General features: G+C 32.2%; 5 protein-coding genes across 5 annotated transcripts; 1 reads left to right on the top strand and 4 right to left on the bottom strand.

Annotated features, from left to right (window-relative positions):
• Positions 1-4899: 4899 nt before the first annotated feature.
• LOC149480420 (uncharacterized) lies at positions 4900-6247 on the bottom strand. The gene is made up of 2 exons (XM_089706876.1): positions 6070-6247; positions 4900-5919 (listed from the first exon to the last, which is right to left on the bottom strand). The coding sequence occupies exons 1-2, from the start codon at positions 6148-6150 to the stop codon at positions 4900-4902; spliced, it is 1101 nt and encodes a 366-aa protein (XP_089563002.1). The 5' UTR covers positions 6151-6247.
• A 397-nt stretch (positions 6248-6644) lies between these two features.
• Positions 6645-7798, bottom strand: LOC149480421 (protein G12-like). Its single transcript, XM_089706283.1, has 3 exons — positions 7482-7798; positions 7092-7161; positions 6645-7011 (listed from the first exon to the last, which is right to left on the bottom strand). Exons 1-3 carry the CDS (start codon positions 7728-7730, stop codon positions 6704-6706), a joined length of 627 nt encoding a protein of 208 aa, XP_089562409.1. The 5' UTR covers positions 7731-7798; the 3' UTR covers positions 6645-6703.
• A 504-nt stretch (positions 7799-8302) lies between these two features.
• LOC149480422 (uncharacterized) lies at positions 8303-9656 on the bottom strand. Its single transcript, XM_089706284.1, has 3 exons — positions 9313-9656; positions 8907-8976; positions 8303-8655 (listed from the first exon to the last, which is right to left on the bottom strand). Exons 1-3 carry the CDS (start codon positions 9559-9561, stop codon positions 8351-8353), a joined length of 624 nt encoding a protein of 207 aa, XP_089562410.1. The 5' UTR covers positions 9562-9656; the 3' UTR covers positions 8303-8350.
• A 1921-nt stretch (positions 9657-11577) lies between these two features.
• On the top strand, positions 11578-12232 carry LOC149480423 (uncharacterized). Its single transcript, XM_089706979.1, has one exon. It carries the CDS (start codon positions 11699-11701, stop codon positions 12140-12142), a length of 444 nt encoding a protein of 147 aa, XP_089563105.1. The 5' UTR covers positions 11578-11698; the 3' UTR covers positions 12143-12232.
• Positions 12233-16965: 4733 nt separating this feature from the next.
• Positions 16966-19831, bottom strand: LOC149480424 (phosphatidylinositol N-acetylglucosaminyltransferase subunit H-like). Its single transcript, XM_089706673.1, has 4 exons — positions 18920-19831; positions 18706-18830; positions 18241-18321; positions 16966-17186 (listed from the first exon to the last, which is right to left on the bottom strand). Exons 1-4 carry the CDS (start codon positions 19209-19211, stop codon positions 17064-17066), a joined length of 621 nt encoding a protein of 206 aa, XP_089562799.1. The 5' UTR covers positions 19212-19831; the 3' UTR covers positions 16966-17063.
• Positions 19832-20334: the final 503 nt, after the last annotated feature.

The raw sequence follows: 20334 nt of genomic DNA on the forward strand, positions 1-20334 counted from the left end.
CAAATACTTATTATATAAGTAATATATTTTTTAATTTATGAACAAAATGTTTTGCAGAATGTGTTCATAGATCATTACCAAAACATTGTATATTTATAGGCATGAAAAGTTTGTGTTGATATCAATGTAATATTTGAGCAATTAAAATATATCCAACGCTAACCGCACGGATGTTTACCACAATGTATAACTAGGTATTCATATAGAATTCAATTCTATTATTCCCACATTAAACGGTAGTGGCTAAGCGGGGTGCCGATCGCCGACCGCAGACCGCACCCTATTTGTAGATATCTCCCTAGTGTTACGCTTAAATTAAATCATTGCTAGCTCATGCGATATCATTGCTGTATTTGATTGATTGAGTGAATGTAATGAGTACTTGGGCAAGCTTGACGATGAATTAATTACGTGTAGCATGTCTAAATTCCCACCAACAGCCATAATATTGTTTAATTGGTGATACAAGCCGGTGTGTGGTTTGACAATTATACGCTCGCCAAGTGTACATGTGAATAATAGCTTTCCTGTTTTATACTTTTCTTTTCTTTGGCTTTGTAGGAACACAAATTATCTATTATTAGGTAAAGAAGCAAGTGGTCGTCACATTAATAGCATGACGCAGAGTCAAACATTAAAATATAGTCCAATAACAAAACTTTCTATTTCCAAACACAAATCTAACTATATGATTCCTCTTTTGACTAAAAAGTAGAGCAACTATGTTTCAAACAAACTAACCATGATTTTTGTCAGTAGGTATCGAGTAGCAACTGTCCGTAACTAAAACTGTTATGTTATAACATTATAGCGTATAAGGTACTTTTTCCGTTAATATAACATCACTTCAATCATTTCGTCAAAGTTGCATACAACTCCGTGCATGTGATCATTTTCTTGAAAATATACCAGCACCTACAACGGAAACCTTAGAACACAATTACATACATTCTACTTTTATTCTCCAACAAAAGATGCAAAATACCACAAAACAGCTCGCGAAATCTCCAAACACTTTATGCTACCATCGCGATATTCTCACGTTATGAAGTTTGAATGTCGCTACAAAATTTTAAATTTACGACAATACAAAGTTACAAACCGAGTAACATATGCAGAAAACATAAAAGCGACGGTATATTTGTGGATTAGTAAAAATCTGAGTACATTGTTGTGTAAAGGTCTTAGTTGAAATTCCTGTTGGCCTTTGTTATGCCGTGCAATAAAATATTTCATTACTGTGCGAAATATCCCACCGGCATGTCCGTGTTTTATTTAGTTTCCCTAACTGATGTTTCTGGATTCCTATGCAACTTGGATGTTGTGTCATAAAATATTCAAAGTGCTATTTGACGCTGAAATATTTTAGGACGCTTGTTGAATATTAGCTGTGAAAAAATGTACTATAATATTATGATACATTGTTGTTTATTTGCTGCTTGTATCTCTGTTCTTATACAGTGTGATATTTGTTAATTAATATCTTAGACAAGCAAAGTTATGAAAATAATATTTTTGTGGTAATTCTCTGTGCGTAAAATTGCGATATTAAGAATCCTAGACAGAACTTAAACAACCATAATGATGTTTGGATAGTGAACTAATGTAACAACTAGCAACTTAAGATAATGAAACAACAGAAACTGATAAATTTAATAATATTAACGAGGAACTACTACTTATTTAAAATTTTAAATTGTATAATATATGTATTACAAGTATCAAATACATAGAAAGATAAATTGTATAAATTATTACGAAGTTATATCCGAACATGACAAATTATACATTTGAATATTATTTAGCAAACCATTATGTGATATTTGCAATAATTATTTGTATTTCATATCACCCAGTTTATTGTTGTCAGTATACCTAATTGAAATAGTAATGTAATAATAAACACGAAGCAATCAATACATTAATCATAAAAGATCCAATGAAACACGATGATCCTCAGGACTTAAGTGCCTCTGATACAACGAGTGTAATATTATCTTAGCGAAATATATTCACATTAGTGATATTGATATGCCTGTAAGGGAAGTCCGTCTGTCAGACCCTATTCAAGCTGCGCTGACACGCTGAACAAAGGGATTATAGTAAGTAGCTCCAATGTAGATGTCATTACCAATGTACTTGAGCGAACGTGCAAATTATTGTAGTTATCTTCGCAGTGTATTCACAACTAATGCTCACTTCACAGCTAAGTTGGCAAGGGCCGTTTCGAGAACATTTGGGGTGGCGCTCGTGGTTGTCCTGCCTAGATTTAATCAGTCTACCCTGAAATAATTATTGAGTTCAACATCAGTGCATTCTTGAGTGTCTATGATTTTACTTCGAATCTTCAGTCATTGACGATGGCCTGGTACTGCAATTATTGATAAAAAAATCGGCTTATATTTGATCCCGCTTATCTATGGAACTCTGCATTACATTTTGATACTTTTCTTTATAAATTCACATATTTGTAAATAAAAATAAACTTCTTTACACTTCCCTACTTTACATATAAATATATGTGTAGGACGTAGGTTACCTATCATGACTAGCAAAAGCGAACACAATATAGCGTACTGAAACTCCAGACCACTATTTGAATAAGGGTACATATTATTAAAGAATTTACTAGTTTTTGTTTATTCATTATGGGTTAGCGTCCACGTCCCTAAAGTTTATCCCTACGTTTACGTTTAACACCAATTCCGTGAATCGAACTATATAACAGTTCCATTCCGCTCATTGAAACAATTTATATTACAGCCAACTAGTTAACCGAATGTTTTGAAGTTTGGTTACAGTATTGTTGTATATGATTTATATTTATGATTGTGTACCTATTGTTATCCACAATATTAATACTGATTAATTAGCATACAGATTACCTAATCTGGGTACCTACTATAATTATTAGGTATCCAGATTCGGATATTAATATTAATTATTATTAATGTATTCCGATATTAAATTAAGTGCACTTTTTATTTCCTGCTGCGTCTCATACTTCGATTCTCAAACAATAATTAAAAAGGTATAGAGATCCTAAAATATCTTATTGAGGATATTGATATTCAATCATTTATTAGCCAGATAAAACACAGAAATGATGACATAATTAACCCAACACACTATGCAGGCGCAGCACATTGTTAATTATCTTTTAATTATAATGAGTACAGATTTTTATTTTTGAACTGTTTTTTTCGCATAAAAGAAGTTATTACAATATGAATTTAATACTACTGTATTTGAAGGGACATAAATTTTAAGCTCACAAAATAAGGTTTTTATGTGGCATATAAGTATCTAATGCATCCAATCAATAGCCTAATTTCATATAGGCGATTTAGCCCGTATTTTTATAGCCTCATTTCGGCACAATGTTCCGGACATCAATCAATCCCCTATGACGTACAGACTGAAGGATAATATATTATTATAAATAAACTCCTATTTTTTCATAATACTTTTAATGACTTATTATTAGCAGATGATAGATTGAAATATTATACAAAAGCCTATCTATGCATATCTAATGAACTAGATGTTCAGATGCTCGAAATATTTGAATTCTTCTGTCTATACTTACTGATTATAAAGTATCTACTTATTAACCACAAAACTGCTGCTACTTGAAGTTAATCCAAGCGAATCCTTATAATTTTATTCAGTCTTGCAATCATTAATATAAACCGTTGGTTTACGAAAATCGCTTACGATACTAATTTCGTTACAATATAAATAAGGCAATGTCAGGCTCAAGGGGGTCGTTTATACCCTCATAAAATAAGTAAACGAGCACGATCATCCGCATCTACATAATTAAATAGGATTTCACGCGGAGAACGAAACTTAGCGAAGTTTTCAACAAAACTCCTGAAGAAATAAAATATGCACATCTCGAGATTTTGAGCGACGCGCTTCGATGCCGGCAAACTTGCGAACCTGTTGAAAAATTGAGAACGATTCAAAATTCTAAATTAAGGAAACTGATAAATTCGAGTATTCATGAATATCTTATACCTGTCGATACAGAACAATGCAGTAACAAACAGCATCTATGTATAAAAAGTTTGAACAGCATAAAAAATTACAGTTTATTACTTTATGGACTTCTATTTTAAAGCAAACATTTTTATTAATTTTTAAATATATTCTTTGTAAATATATTCTGTCTTTCTTTTATTACTAGGTGCATAAAAGTATACGTATACCTATACTGACCGCCATATTGTTGCAGCGAAGTAACTTATAAACGAAACAAATATTTTCGAACAATATACTCGACGAACAAAGTCGTCTTGTTCAACAAACATGACTGAAGAACTGGAAACTGTATATACTAGATATACAAATACTTCAAAGTATACCCGAAATGCAAGGAATTATTTCTTCCCAATATCTTTGACAAATGTTCCATTTTGAAAGATTACGGTTCGCTTCCTTTGTTTATTGCACAAGTTGAAAGCTAGTTTGTGGACTTTTCAAAGCGAAATAGTCTCTTCTGGACATGCTATTTCTTTGAAGATTCTATTGGCTATCTGGACATCTGTTGGCATTCTCCGGTGTTTACATTTCATTTCTTCAAGCTACAAACGTAGTCGGATAGGGATGCGCGCGCAGTGATCTCAGGCCCGATAGCATTGTGTGGTCGTTATCTTGATCTCTGCTGAAAAAGTGTACTCGCTGCGTAGCTAAACGTAACTGTGTCAGGGGTTTGTGAAAGAGCCTTAGACGATATGAGGTGTAGGTAAATAGAATTTCTAAAATAGGTAGGTATGAATTTTTGAAATGAAGTGAAATGAGGTGATATTTTTTAATTTAATTTTAATATTAACGTAATTTATGTACAATACAATGTAAGTATATTTAATTTAAAATAAATGTATAATTAACATCTTATGGTTTTACTTGGGCAGTTAATTTACATTGACATAAAGTATGAATTTGTTTAAGACAGTCATCACAGTGTTTTTCGGTTATGTTACTTTTAGTAACAGATTTATTTTTATTTTCATCAATTGGTTTTTCAAAAGAGCTGCTTATAATTTGTTCTATAAATTTATCAACCTGATTGTTGGTTTCTGCTTCATCAAGTTCGATCTCGTCTTTTTTCATTTCAGTTGTATAATAGGGTAAATTAAATGTATTAAATTTTAATTGCTTTAAATCATTACTTTGTGATAAAGATCTTAATAAGGGAACTTTTAAAAGTTCCAAGTAGTCTCTTTTTTCTTCAATATCATTCTTTTCCTGTTTCACTGTTTCGAAATCTTTGTGGTTTTCATCTTGAAAAGCCTGAGTCACAAAATGTTGATTTGTTTGTATTGTTTCTTCACTCCCTCTGGCTTTGAAGAAACCATTTTTCATATAATTATCAAAGAATTTACGTGCAACGTCGTCGAAAACTTCATCTCCTGGTAAAAGGTGAGAATCGAATTTATTGCCTCTGTCCGTATTGAATAAATGGTTATGAACTGGTTTTACACTTTTTATATAAATAAAGGCCCTTTCATTAACCTCACTCTTCCTATCCTGAGAATCTTCTAGCAAAGCTTTGTCAAGTTCATTTTGATTTTTAATTCTTTCTAAAATTATAGTACGATCGATATTCTCAAACTTAGGAATATTTTTAGGAGTTTTTTCATAAATCCTACCGTTACCGTTCTTTTGCTGAGAACCTTCTAACAAGTCAAGTTTGTCTTGTCTTCTAGGACTTTCTAAAATCTTTGTACTATTTTCAAGGTAAGAACGATTGTAAGAAATTTTCTTGCTGATTGCTTTGTTTTTTTCCTGAGAATCTTCTAATAAAGCTTTGTCAAGTTCATTCTGATTTTTATTTCCTTGTAAAGTACGATCCATTTTCTCGAGATTTGGAATATTGTTAGGCGTTGTAATAAAATTATCTTGTATATCATTCTGCAAAGTAACGTTTTAGATTTTTAACAAAGAAACAAAAAATAGAAAAAAACTCGGTAAACACATAATATTTCGATATCGCTAAGCAATGCAATTTCAATGATATACCATTTGAACACAATTTATCAGATATGTATTCAAAATGCTCACCTCTGCAGCTCCTTTGGGTGCAATAAATTCGTAAGTGAGTCCAATATAGCAGGAAACTATAACAACTATCGTATCTCTCATATTCTATCATTGAACGGGTGCAGCGATATAAATTTGAAATGTAGTAATAGAACAACACACACGACGTCCCAATGTAATATGCATTGGAAAAACTATTGTCTCGAGAAAAACCATTATTTTTATTAACAATGAATGACTCAATGTATTGATGAATTGTTTGTTTGTTTATTTTAGTACCATCTACTTATTACATCATTTTTCTGTGTAGGTTTTAAACTAACTCGACGTCCTGACTTCATTTCGGCATTTCAAATATTATAATAATATTATCACATATATACAAAAAATATGCATTACAGAACAAAATAATGTTTTTGCCTTCGTTTTTATTTCCTATTCGAAACTATGAAAAAAATATTTGGAATCTGGAAAGATTGATTTTTATTTACATATAGGCTGAGAGTTAAGACGCATGTTACACATAAGTAATTAGATTCTAAGATCAATAATGATCTGCAATTTGTATCAAAAAATGTAAGACAATGACAACAAAATTAATTCATGAAGTATGTTTATTGGTGATATCAATACATATTTTTAGATCATATATCATTTAGTTTTGTCCAAAGATAGCAAGGACTTCATATAGAAGAGCTCTTACATCGATACCATGTTCCCCCAACGTATCGACTTCAGATTTGAAGGTCTCTAATTCCCACAGAGCATCCCACAGCTGGTCCCACTCTTCGCTTTGTAAACTCTCCATAGCCCTCTTGAATTCTTCATATTCTTCTATCTTTTCATCAAAGAGAGCAGACAATTTTTCTTTCGGGAACAAAGCAATAGTATCCTGAATATAAGCGTTAACGTCTTTGCCGCTAACTTCATGTCTTAATCTTCTCTCGTCTTGAACCATATTGTCTGTAAAATAATAAATAAATTATAAAGAGGTATTAAGTTCTCGATAAAAATATGTTCAACTAAAATGTGAAACACTTTACCAATGAAATCATTTAACTTGTCAATGAAGAACTTAATATCAATTTCGTGTCCTTCCAAAAATTCAACCACCTGAAAAGAGAAAATATATTTAATGCCTATAATATGAAATACAAACTTTTGACAAAAATTAAAAAGACAATGTGGATTACTATGCTTAAAAAACGTTTATTTACGCGCCAAGGTTCCTTCAATTAAATATTTTGTATATTTTTTTTTGTTTCGTCAATTACTTAATTATTATATGTACCATTTCACCATTTTAAGTTACGATTAGCGTTTAGCTACTATTATGTATTCTGTGGTTACGATTGTAACTGTACGTTACTTTAAATTGCTATTTTTTAAATTATAGTTTATTACAGAGATTAATAAAGAACAGATTAACTTACTGCTTTAAATTCGGGCAAATCTTCCATCTCATGGATAAGCTGGTTGAAATCTTTAGTGGAAGCATATTCCAGACTCGCGCGGAACTCATCGAATTCTAGATAATGTTCCATGAGGTGTTTTATTTCATCACCGGATTCCTCAAGAATAAGATCCATGAAGTCATCAAAATGCTCATGGAAAGACATCCTTGCTTGGGGGGCAGCTAAGCCCAAGGTAACTAGAGCTAATAGAAAGAGTGCGACCTTCATTTTCTCCCGCAAAATATTACTGAGAGGATATCTTAAACTGCATTATATTTATATCCAGATTTGTTGTAGTCCCCGCATGATTACCTAGGCTTAATACATCAGAAGCGATCACTGTGAGATAAAAATCGGATAACGTCCATCAATCTCATATATTATCTTAAAATAGCCGCTACATAAATTGCTTTACCCTTTTTATCAACAATGGTTGTGATATGATTAATCTGAATAGGGGATTTTAGAAATCTTATCGGAAGAGAGAATTCTTCATGAGACAAGATATTAAAAATAAAATAGTTTTCGAACATTTGAATAAAAGGCTAGCCGGCTAGCGCCTTAAACGATTTTGAGGTCTTCTATTGCCATGCATTTTGTGATAATCATAACATTTTGTTAGGTGTATATTGGATGTAGATATTCTCCAAAGTAGTAATATATTTTTACGATCTAAAACGACAGTATTATTTATTACAAATTAAGTAGGATTGATGCATTTATCTTCGCATGGCAACAAGTTATTTCTCGCATTGTCATCTAATCACAATAACACAGGCAAAGATAATAAAACAAGATGATATCATTAAATTCGATTTATTTACAAAACAATCCTGTCATCCGGACGTTTAATTCTGGCCGAAGATGGCTGTAATTTCGACGAGGAGCCAATATACATCAATACCATTGTCCTTAAGGGTTTGGACTTCTTCCAGGAATACTTCGCTTTCCCACAGAGCGTTCCATACCTTGTCCCACTCTTCACTCTGGAGGTTTTCAATGGCGGATTTGAATTCTTCATCCTCACTCACTTTCTGGTCGAACAAGGCAGCCAACTTAGCTTTAGGGAATTCGGAGATGCAGTCCTGAATGAACGCGTTCATGTCCCTGCCGCTGAGCTGATGCCTGGACTGTCTCTTACGCTCTACTTGGTCTGAAAAATAAGTGAATATTTGATGAATGAGTGAATGCTCACCATGTTTATTATTATAATATTTACCTATAAATAATCTTGGAAGTTACCTATAATTAACACTTGACGTTAGATTTATTTGTTAATTAATAGATAATTTTCCGCAATTTAAAATTTAAATTAAAATTTTTAATTTAAGTATCTAAATTATAATACAGTGAGAAGCATTGTTTTTGTTACCTTATGTTGTAAAAAATGTTGTAGGTACTTACCGATCATGGAGTTAAGGATGTCAATGAAGAAGGTGATATCAATGTTGTCATTTTCCAAGAAATCAACGACCTGTAAAGTATTTAATTATCATTAATAGTTAATAGTAAATATTCTAAAGGAGAGAGTTATATAAAGATATCGCGATTGTTTTAAAGCTTAATTTTAAAATAATCCTAAAATACTACGTTTGGTTCCGCTTATCAATGAAACAGCTTTATCAAATACATTTGTAAATAATAGATAAATAAATACATTCGCACCATACTTCACTTATATTACTAGATAGCTAAAAATCTATAACGCGTTTTCACTAATTATAACGATTTAGTTGTCAAAAAAGATATTTAGTTAACACTAGTTCTATCTAAGGAAACTAGTTGTAACTATAACCGGCTTTTAACTTACAGCTTTGAATTCAGGTAAGTCCTCCATCTCATGAACGAGATTGTTGAAGTCCTTGGTCTTCAGATAGTCCAGAGCTGCGTTAAATTCTTCGAATTCCTGGTAATGTTCCATCAGATGCTCGATGTCATGGCCAGCTTCATCGAATATGAGGTCCAAGAAATCATTAAAATGTTCATGGAAGACTTTCCTGGGCTGAGGGATGGCTAGCCCAAGAGCGAGCACAGTCAAGAAAACTAAAGCTGCCTTCATGTTTGCCGCGTCGGATGAATGTGTGAAGGATAGAAAAACCGTCGTTTAAATAATGAAAATATAGACGATAATCCAATTCTTGACATAAACATAATCTACTAATCAAAAAATAGATCTTATTTTCATGAGAATTAGAGCTACATATATATAAACTTTATCTTTTCTTACGTCTGTCAATACTTCGGAAAGGTACTTGAAATGTACGTGATGGTACAAACGCAGAATTTATCATAGATATTGAAATGTAAACGATTACCAAAATAAGCCTAGTTTTTTGGCACTACTTTATATCATGACTAGAAAAATTGTAAAATTCTTAAATAAGTATATAAGTAAATACTTATGTTTGAAAATATCTTGATTTCGTTACAGTTTTTCATATGCGTATAGGTAATGAGTTCTTTAAAAAGTATTTCTACTACAAGCAATTATGAAGTTGTAAATTTTTATTGACAAAATATTAATGTAGTACCTACATTAATTAGGTACATACTATGAAAATAAATAGCGTGCTGTTTAATCATCGAATACTTTCATGATAAAACAATTAGTTCTTATATTTTAAATAGGTATAACTTTGAAACAAATGTAGGTTGTGTAAGTACATGTCATCTTCAGCCAAAAACAAGGGGTTCCATACTTCTCAGTACTAAACTTTATAACCATAATATATTCCATGAAAAACCATCAACCTAATTTTTATTGATATCAGTTTTCATTCAAGTTTTATATTTTGTTGTTTTGTAAAGATGAATATAATTAAACCTGAACTGAGTACTTCATTGGTGTAATACCAATAGCCATTAGGAATTTCGATTCATCAAAGTGTAAGATGAACGTCACGCCTAGTGTCTTGCTTCAAAAGGTCGAGCATTACTATTGCATGGTTCTAAATGGAATACCTACCTCAGAAGCACGGGGTTGAAATTATATTCGGATTATGACCATAATCTCGCTTTCGTGACTTATAGATGTACCTAACTAGCGAAATAGAGGTGAACTTAATTTGAACTTCTCGCAGTAATATGAGCCGCATTTCAGGATATTATATGTATCAATCTCTGTACTCTTATAAGTTTTGGTAGATATGGTTAAATAGATAATGAGCCAAAATCTTCTTAATTATTAAGGTAAGTGAAATTGAAATTTTCAAAATGTTTACAACTATCATAGTTCACACTTCGTTCCATTACATCGTGAGCGATCTGAAATTTTGATATACGTACAAAAAACGTAATTCAAATACATGTACAAACTTGTCGACGAATCTAAAAAGATAAAGAAGAAATTACAGTTTCCTTAGTCCTGTAGTTACTGTAACACGAACTGCAGGTGTGAGGTTTTATCAATTGTCATACGATTTCCGAGTTGTTCCGTATGACGAACATGAAGATAATGATTCTTAGATTTGTAAAAAATTTGTTACAAATTGGCTATTTAATCTAAACTACTTAGAAACTGAAAGCCTCGTTACCATAATTTCTTGATTTCTTGATTAAAATATAAACTTAAACTTTTACTGAATATTAAAATAAACATATCCACCCACACACATATTCACGTACGCATACACACACACACACACCCTCAATACTTAAAATGGCAATTATTTGTTTAAAATATATATATATTTCTTTTTCTGTTGTTTTGTTATGTAATATGATGAAAGAGATTGAGCCTCACAACACAGGGGATCCTAGTGTGGGGTTCAATGCAACATATGTAACAATATTAAGTATGTAAAAAATTTTTTGAAACAAATAAAGAAATTTTTATTTTTATTTTTATTTTTTTATTTATTCAAGTACAAGTATTTTGCGGCTTTGTGTAGATAAATAATTAATCGGAGTAAAAAAGATAAGTGAATAAAATGAAAAATATGCTTAACATTTTTTTTCTGTTTACAAAACATCAAGTATAGGTACTTTTAAGTTTTATAATCTGTACAAAATCATTATTGGGTAAAATGTTATCCGCTCAGGTTATCCGTATGTATTACTTTACTCTTTGATGTTATCTACTTGGTTATCTGTATTCAAATAATTCCATTTAATAAATCTCGAGCGGGTAGATCGGAATAAACTTAGTCATCCCAATAAAGACCTGTCACAGTAGCTATCCGATAACAACATTAAAAATGAGTCATAAAAATGTTAAGACGTCTAACGAATCGACTTTATCAGGCGGTGGCGAATTCTTTATTGATGACTATTCACATCTGCGCTTCTCGTACTATCAAAATCGGGATGGCCCACTCGATTCCACACTCGAGACGATGTGCAATTCCACGCTCCCGAGCGATGATGCCACCTCAACTACCATGGAAACAAACGTAAGTGATATTGAACATGTAGATGAAAGGCAGGAACTTCGAAATTATTACGTCTCGCAAATTCCGGAATTGCCGCACCCAGCTAACACGGTAGCTTCCATTATAGCATCTGCTTCAAATAGTATGAATTCAGGCAATATGCGATTCAAATATGCTGACAAAATTGAAACGGCTAAAAAGCAACCTAGTGCTGAATTGGAATTTTCGCCCTCGCGCCGATCGACGCTCATGCCCAAAAAGAATATCTAACTAATTTTATGATAACTGTAACTAATTTTAATTAAAGCTTGTTTTTGTTTTTGTTTCTTGTGGTTGAATTTGTATAAACTGAAATAATAATGTATAAAATGTATTGCAATTATAAAAATAAAATTGTATTTAAGTAATATTATAATTTATAAATGTTGTGTTTTATTTTTGTACCATTATCATTAAATATTTGTATTTTAATCAATTACCAGGTCTTTCATAGGTATAATTTAATAAAGTGTAAGTAAATATTTTAAATCCCTTTACATCTAAGTAGTTTGACTAGAGAAAATCGTGCATAAATGCTTTAAATTTAGCAAAAGCCAGCTCTAAAAATACTCTCAACCTCAACGATTATAATATTATCTTTATCTGGCTATAAACAAGCGAAAGAATACGATTTTTGGAATATGTAGACTCAACCTCTTTTTGTATCTACATGCTATTATGAACCATTTTTATAGAATACTAGCTTTCCGCCCGCGGCTTCGCCCGCGTTTTCAAAGAAAACCCCGTTCCCGTAGGATTTCCGGGATAAAACCTATCCTATGTCCTTTCTCGGGTATCAAAATATCTCTATACCAAATTTCATGCAAATTGGTTCAATAGTTAAGGCGTGATTGAGTAGGTAACAGACAGACAGACAGAGTTACTTTCGCATTTATAATATTAGTATGGATTTCTAAAGTAACAAGGTTAAAATATTACCAATCCAGAGAATTGCTTAGTCGTCAGGCCGCATCAAAAGAACTGCCGCGGAGACAAAACATATAATTACTGAAGCTAGTGATTTCCCTCGGGGTTGCCGCACTGCAGCCGAGTATAACTTTTATTACACTTATTTAAAAATATGATATTTAAAGTTTAAACCAAGTTACGGCATAAAATATTGTGTTTAATTTATTAGCGGCGTATTTTATATGTACATTAAATACATACCTAGAGAAAAGATATTTATCATTAGGTACCTATATTTTATTTACATTATATTTTTATGATATGTATATTTGCTTGTAACTTTTAGCACTCATTTTGGTAAAAGACTTTTGAAACCAAACGCCTGTCGCGTAAGCCATACGAAGGTATGCCGCATGGCCATACCTACTGTTGGTCATACAGTTTAATATTAATAAAATAATAACCTACTAAGTACTAAGCTAAATATTGTTTTTGTATATTATTCTCTGGTTTGTCCGCCCATGTCCCACATCTACATGAAGTGAAAAGTATTCTTAGATAAGTTAGATGTAATGAATGAATCCGTTATATTTATTACCTGAGATTATTTGGTATATAAATATGAAAATTACAAAATTATCTTCATGATACTTCTACATACTTATTTAAACCTTTACTTAATAGTAAAATATCAAAACAATTCGTGCTCAATGTTATAACTGTAACAGGTGAAATAGTTTACCAACTCATACAGCTCCTGAAGGGACCTTTTACAATCATGAAAAACACTCGGTAATCTCGCTATTTCTTCCACGGGGAACCCTATTTATAAGGTCTTAACTTAAAGCGAACTGTCAAAGTAATAACCCCAGGGAAGAAACTTTGGTTAGCGGGAAACTTTTGTAACGTGTCTTTATTTCTGATTGTAACGAGACTCTGTTGTTGGGAAGGTAATGATTTTCGGGGACTTAGTTGCAAAGGTACGCTCACTGGCAATGTGAGACGTAATAAAGGTAAATAAGGAAATACAACCCCACATTTTATTCACAACTTCGTTGATAGGTTTAATAATCAAAACATTGGTAGGTATCCTTATAGTATCGTATAGATTATTGGTCCAATAAGGCGGCTAAGAATACAGTAAGTCTAAAGGTGCAATGTAAGAATCTCATTTCTAGACTTAGCACAATAATTACTGTCAACATTAAATACAAGAATATTGTATTTTGCGTTCATCGCGACATAAAATAGGAGTACTTACGTACCTACGTACTTGTTTTAATAAATGAAAAACTTTAATCGAAAACAGACTCTTATCATAATTGTATTAGATCATTACTACTTCTAATAACAATTTTGTAGCAGACAATTTTCTATTCCACTTGAGGGTGTACCGTTCCATAATCTTTCAGCCGATACAATCGTGAAGAACATTCCCTTTAGGGCGCTCCCATCGGATATTACAGTTGACCTAGATTAACATAATAAGGATGAGACCCGAAAAAATCGCACCGCTACAAAATTAGCATATAGATTGTGTGCGTGAAGACAGCGCAATCAATCAGCAGTTTACAGGTACAGCTTTTTGCAATGCAAACAGCGTATCCTCCTTAATAAAATCCGCCCTTTCGAAGATAATATACAATATGTCAACTCCATTCTCCGGCCTATAAAATAACTGATTGTAATCTTTTCTTTATTTTTTTTCCACAGTATTAACTATTAGGTCAGAAGTATTCTAGTATTATCGATATTAGATACCTACATTAAAAATAACAACATCCTCTACGAGCATCTACGAGTAGGTAAGCTACGAACGAACGTCGTTTATGGTTGAAGTTTATCTATTTAGTGATAAGTATTTTTTTTAGTTTTATATTTTTGTGCATGCCAGTGGTGATAGACAAATGGTTGCAGGCAGATTGGGTGCAGATCATGTTTAATTGCAGATAAATTCATAACATTTGATCCTGAATGAAGGCAAAATAAGATTTTTCTTTCAACTTTAGATATTAGGATGCATATATTGTGGTAGATGCATATAATATAGTTCTATTACATACCCCTATTAATAAAACATTTTCTCAAACAGTAACTATATGAAACAATTTAGATGTGTAAGTTTTAGAAAGTTTACGCGACGTCCTTTTACATTTAGAATAAGGGTTCTTAAATCGGTTCATATTACGCACCTTTATCCTACTCACACGTGATACATTAAATTTTCATGAGCGACGTCTGCTACTGTTTCTTATACGAAATTTAATATAGATCACGTTTATCCGAGAGGTGACGGATAATGTTAAGTTTTACAATTTAATATTTACTAGTGCCTACTAGTGGATTTGAATGAACTTCGGTGCAGAGATAGTTTATAGCTAGGTAGTCTAAAATTGCAGTGCATACGTCTGTTACTCGGTGCGCTTTTTCTCCTTTACAAAACAAGAGACCGACAATAAATGCCAAGTGAAAATGCCAAATATAATTTCAATAAAGAAGTCGTGAGCGAAATATGGTGGTGTTCATTTGGATTGGAGCTCCGTAATTGCACCAACGGCAACATAGTACGTACATATCGTTACGGGAATCCAATGGACCGTGCGAGCGCCAGTCCTGTTTTGGCAATATTCAGTGCGAGAAACAAGCTCAGAACAAATTGGGCTACCTACACCAAATTGCAGCGTTTTGTTTGTGGAAATCCGTACTGTGACTACTCACTACTGCTACGAATAAAAATGATGTCTTTAGGGAACTATACGCTATATTTTCGTAGATATTATTACTCATGTGGGTAATTTTCTAAGAACTTACCCATACTCCTATGGTCAAATTGTTTGTATTATTACTCCTCATAATACAAACAATTTGATTAAATCTGATAATAAGCAAACAAAACATCATGGGGATGGGAGATATAATTATATTTTACTAGTGGTCCGCCCCGGCTTCGCCCGTGGTACATATTTCGCAATAAAAAGTAGCCTATGTCCTTTCTCGGGTATCAAAATATCTCCATACCAAATTTCATTCAAATTGGTTCAGTAGTTTAGGCGTGATTGAGTAACAGACAAGAGTTACTTTCGCATTTATAATATTATTATTCACGATTATAGGCGTACTTTTAAAAGTGCGTTAATCAACAAAATAATGAATAGAATATAGTTTCTATAATGTTAATACGCATATATTAACGAAAAAATAATAATAAGTACGAACTTACTTTACATAGAGACATAATATTGGACAAACACAAGCAAATACTCGAAATACATAAATTTATGACTCATATTTTTATAGGAAACTAGCTTTCCACTCGCGGCTTCGCCCGCGCATTCAAAGAAAAACCCGCATAGTTCCCGTTCTTGTGGAATTTCCGGGATAAAACCTATCCTATGTCCCGGGGTAAAAAGTAGCCTATGTCCTTTCTCGGGTATCAAAATATCTCTATAGCAAATTTCATGCAAATTGGTTCAGTAGTTAAGGCGTGATTGAGTAACAAACAGACAGACAGAGTTACTTTCGCATTTATAATTTAATAATATATATAGTATGGATATGTTCGGGCAACCAGGTTGTCTGGGTAAGATTGTTTTTTAAAAAGTAGAACACCTTGTTATAAGTACATAATTGCTGGCCAATATGTTGAGATAGGTTTTGCCTTGTTTTATCTATTTTGTTCTCTTTTATAAAATATCATCCAAGTAATTTTAGTTCTTCAAAAGAAAACAAAAAAACTTTTTGTAAGATGACCCTGGGAGCCTGTTATGCATTTGAAATATTACACAAAACAAATATTGCAAAGCATTTATTTTATTGTCTCCACTAGGATAGCAAAGAAAAACCTTGTTTGTAATACTCTCCTAGACAGCATGGTTTAAGTATTACCACACTCCACAGACTAATAATAATATACTACGTATACAAGTATTACTAAAAAATAAGATGTTAGTAATTTTCATCATCTAATTAATTTGGTAGTAAATCTGTGAAAGTAAATCAATAATAATCCAATCAAGATGGACATGGCCAAGTACCTATTTGTATTAATTCATGTATGCATATAAGTTTAATCCTAATATGCATAATATGTATTAGTAGTTTCACCCCTGACTTCATTGAAGGAGAGAAATAAGAGAAACACAGAGTCTATAATTTATTAATAATAAAGAAAATCAGTACAAGTACATTTCTTTGTAACATACATTCTTTGTACATTTCAAGTAACATTATAAAGTGCATTCATTTACAACACTATTGAGGAAGAATCACCGGACCCCAACTCGGTGAATTTATTTCTCGACTCCAAAAGCAGAGTTTGCATCTGGTTATATATCACTTGTAACATCATCAATCTTGGTTTTGTATACTGAAACATAATTTAACAAGTTATATCTATAATAATATTATAAAGCTGAAGAGTTGTTGTTTGTTTGAACGCGCTCATCTCAGGAAGTACTGGTCCGATTTGAAAAATTATCTCGGTGTTAGATAGCCCATTTATCGAGCAAGGCTCTCTAGCCTATGCTATATATCATCACGCTAAGACCAACAGGAGCGGAGCAATGGGGGTGAAACCGCGGAGCATAGCTAGTTAGGCGATTATCACACTGCCACGCACCACGCTGCATGTTGCGTGACTGCGTGTTTAACGTTACTTGTAAGTATCTCCGTTTGTATAGAAAACACGCACAGTCCAACACACTGAAAATGCAACCACGCGCGTACATGCGGATCACGCGCATACACGCGGAGAAACATACATCGCGTAGGTGCGAGCGAGACGCAAGGTATGGCACACCGAATCCCGCAGTGCCGCGCGTGATGCTCAGTATTGTACGACCACCACAGAGAACGGCGAATAAATGAGAGCCGCCGTGCGTGAATCTACAAACGCACCTACGCGCGTGAGTGCGCAAAAAACCCGCACGATGATGCAGATCTGCACTCCCGCAGGAACGCGCGTAGGTGCTTCGACATGCAACATGCAGCGTGATGCGGGGCAGTGTGAGGATCGCCTGAGTTATACATATAAAGATAATAATATATATGTAGTGTATGTACATTATTTTTTCCTAGTAGGATGTTTAATTTCCTAGATTTCTGTGGTTGGTAGACAAAGTTCAATCATGTTGTTTTTATTACATTACATTCACCGATTCATGTTATTTATTTGCTTCCTATTTTGCATTTTTAATTTCTGAACAACAGAAATAGTACAATGCCTACAACTTTTGCGTATATGGTTCGTAACATAACATTTGAGTTCGAGTTCATTTTGAATTTAATTCATTTGTAGATTTTATTTTGTATGAGCATTATTACTCACTATTTTGTAATATATTATAATTAATACCTTTCATCATATAAATTTTTACTAAAAAGATGCAAATCAAATGACTTAACAGAAAATTCTCACTTACTTTAAATAATGGCAATAATTTAGTTCCTCCTTCTGCTTCATTGGTTTTGACTAGAATTGTTAGAAAGAATAATACTCGATTCTGAAAATGTGCAAATTATACACATAAATAATTGGCTAGCTGTACAGTTGATTTTCATGTAACTAGTCAGAAAAAATAAATATTTCATACAATTTTTATAACTTTTGTAATTGCTACAACAAAAGAGTACAAACACATTACACGGTCTGTTATCAGATTTATAAACATAGTTATTAATATTTTAAGTTAACTGATACTAGGATAAACTCTTATTTTAACATGCAATTGCCAGTGTATAGTGAAATTATAAGTTTAAAAATGTATGGTGACAGCTATCAACCCTCCAAACACAACTTTTTCTATTGTATATCTAACTCAATACATATAACTTGTAACGTTTGAATAAATATCAGTAAATAATAAATATAAAATAGTTATACCTACCATTTTCACAACTTCATTTATAATGATATCATCAATATTAGACCATGGAATGTAGTTATCCTCACTACCAACTACAAACTTCACGGAGCTTTGAATACACACAGTGGGTATCACTAATACACTTTCTGAAAACAATAATGCCTGTGTACAAAGTACATACTTATAAATTTTAAAAAAATATTATTAAACAAGATATCAAGCAATAATAACTTACCTTCCTTAACGGTGTGTGTTACCCAAAAGAATATCAAAAAGGCTATTACAATAAAAATAACCAGGGATGTGGTTAAACTTATACGAACATAACTAAAACCTATAATATTAAATAATATAGCAAGGAACAATGATTTTATAGGCCAAGATGAATTTCGTTCCTTGTTCTTGTAGGATATTGTATATCGTTGAGAGAGCGGAGCTACATTTCGTCTTTCAACTTTAAGTGAGATACGAAAGCCATTGACATTTTCAGCATGATTTTCATTGTCCGAACCAAGTTCTGAACACATTTTCACGGGAAACCACGTTGAATTGACTACTTTTAGAACAAGAGAAGAATGCACTTGTGTTTCAAGTAACTACATTATAATATATTGTATTTTAATTTTCCACCAATATATAAATTCAAATTTATTAAGTCAATATCACCAATTTTCAGAAGAAAATCAAAACAATCAATAACAAACGGAAAATGTCACTTGTCATAGTAACTAATGACTTTGATAGTTTATTGACAGATGTTAAGCGCATCACACACGGTGAAGATACTATAATATTTTATGTTAAGATTCTCTAATATAAAATATTACAGTATCTTAAGGTATCATACACGATTAAGATACGCTAGCGATTCTATAGTAGAGCCATTTTAATAGGCAACATTTGACAGTTCAACAAAATTTAACAACGCACGTAACCTAGTAACGACGACATAATAACATGATATTTCGTTTTGTTAGAACTGCACATTTGCTTAACTTTTTTCAATTACGATTACATATTTATAACAATAATGACCGATACAAGTAATTTTAGGATTTGATTTTACTGATAAACCATTCTAAACATAATAAACAATTTCTGATTTAAAAAACTGACGTCGCTAGAATTTTGTGTCAATAAATCTTTTTTCTTTTTAAATACCAGAGACGTTACTCTAAAAATCGAAATCTGACATCTAGAATCGAATGCTCAATGCATAACGAGTTACTTGGGAATAAAAAATATCATAAATTATATGACATGTGTTTCAAGTTCGATTGAAAAATGTAAGGACAAATGTTTCAAGTCCGTATCGATTAATTCACTTTAATCGATGTTTCTACGCAGGTTACAGCCAATTTATTAGGCAATATTTGACGTCTATCAATTTTATCTTCGAAGAGAGGTAACCTGCATAAAAACATCGATTAAAGTGAATTAATCGATACAGACTTGAAACATTTGTCAATCGAACTTGAAACACATGTCAGTTTTAAAATTCATCAGGCGAATCCCTGTCCCAGTAATATACTTTGTTTCGTAAATTTAAAGAGCAAAAATAATAAGACAAGTACAATACCTAATTAAAAAAACACAACGCATTTATTATAATTTATGATGATTTTTATTCACAAGTAACCAATGCATTCG

Source organism: Colias philodice, chromosome 18 (genome assembly GCF_061535455.1).
Source record: "Colias philodice isolate Cphi_HAF_F1 chromosome 18, ilColPhil1 Martin Lab GWU primary, whole genome shotgun sequence".
Lineage (NCBI taxonomy): Eukaryota > Metazoa > Arthropoda > Insecta > Lepidoptera > Pieridae > Colias > Colias philodice.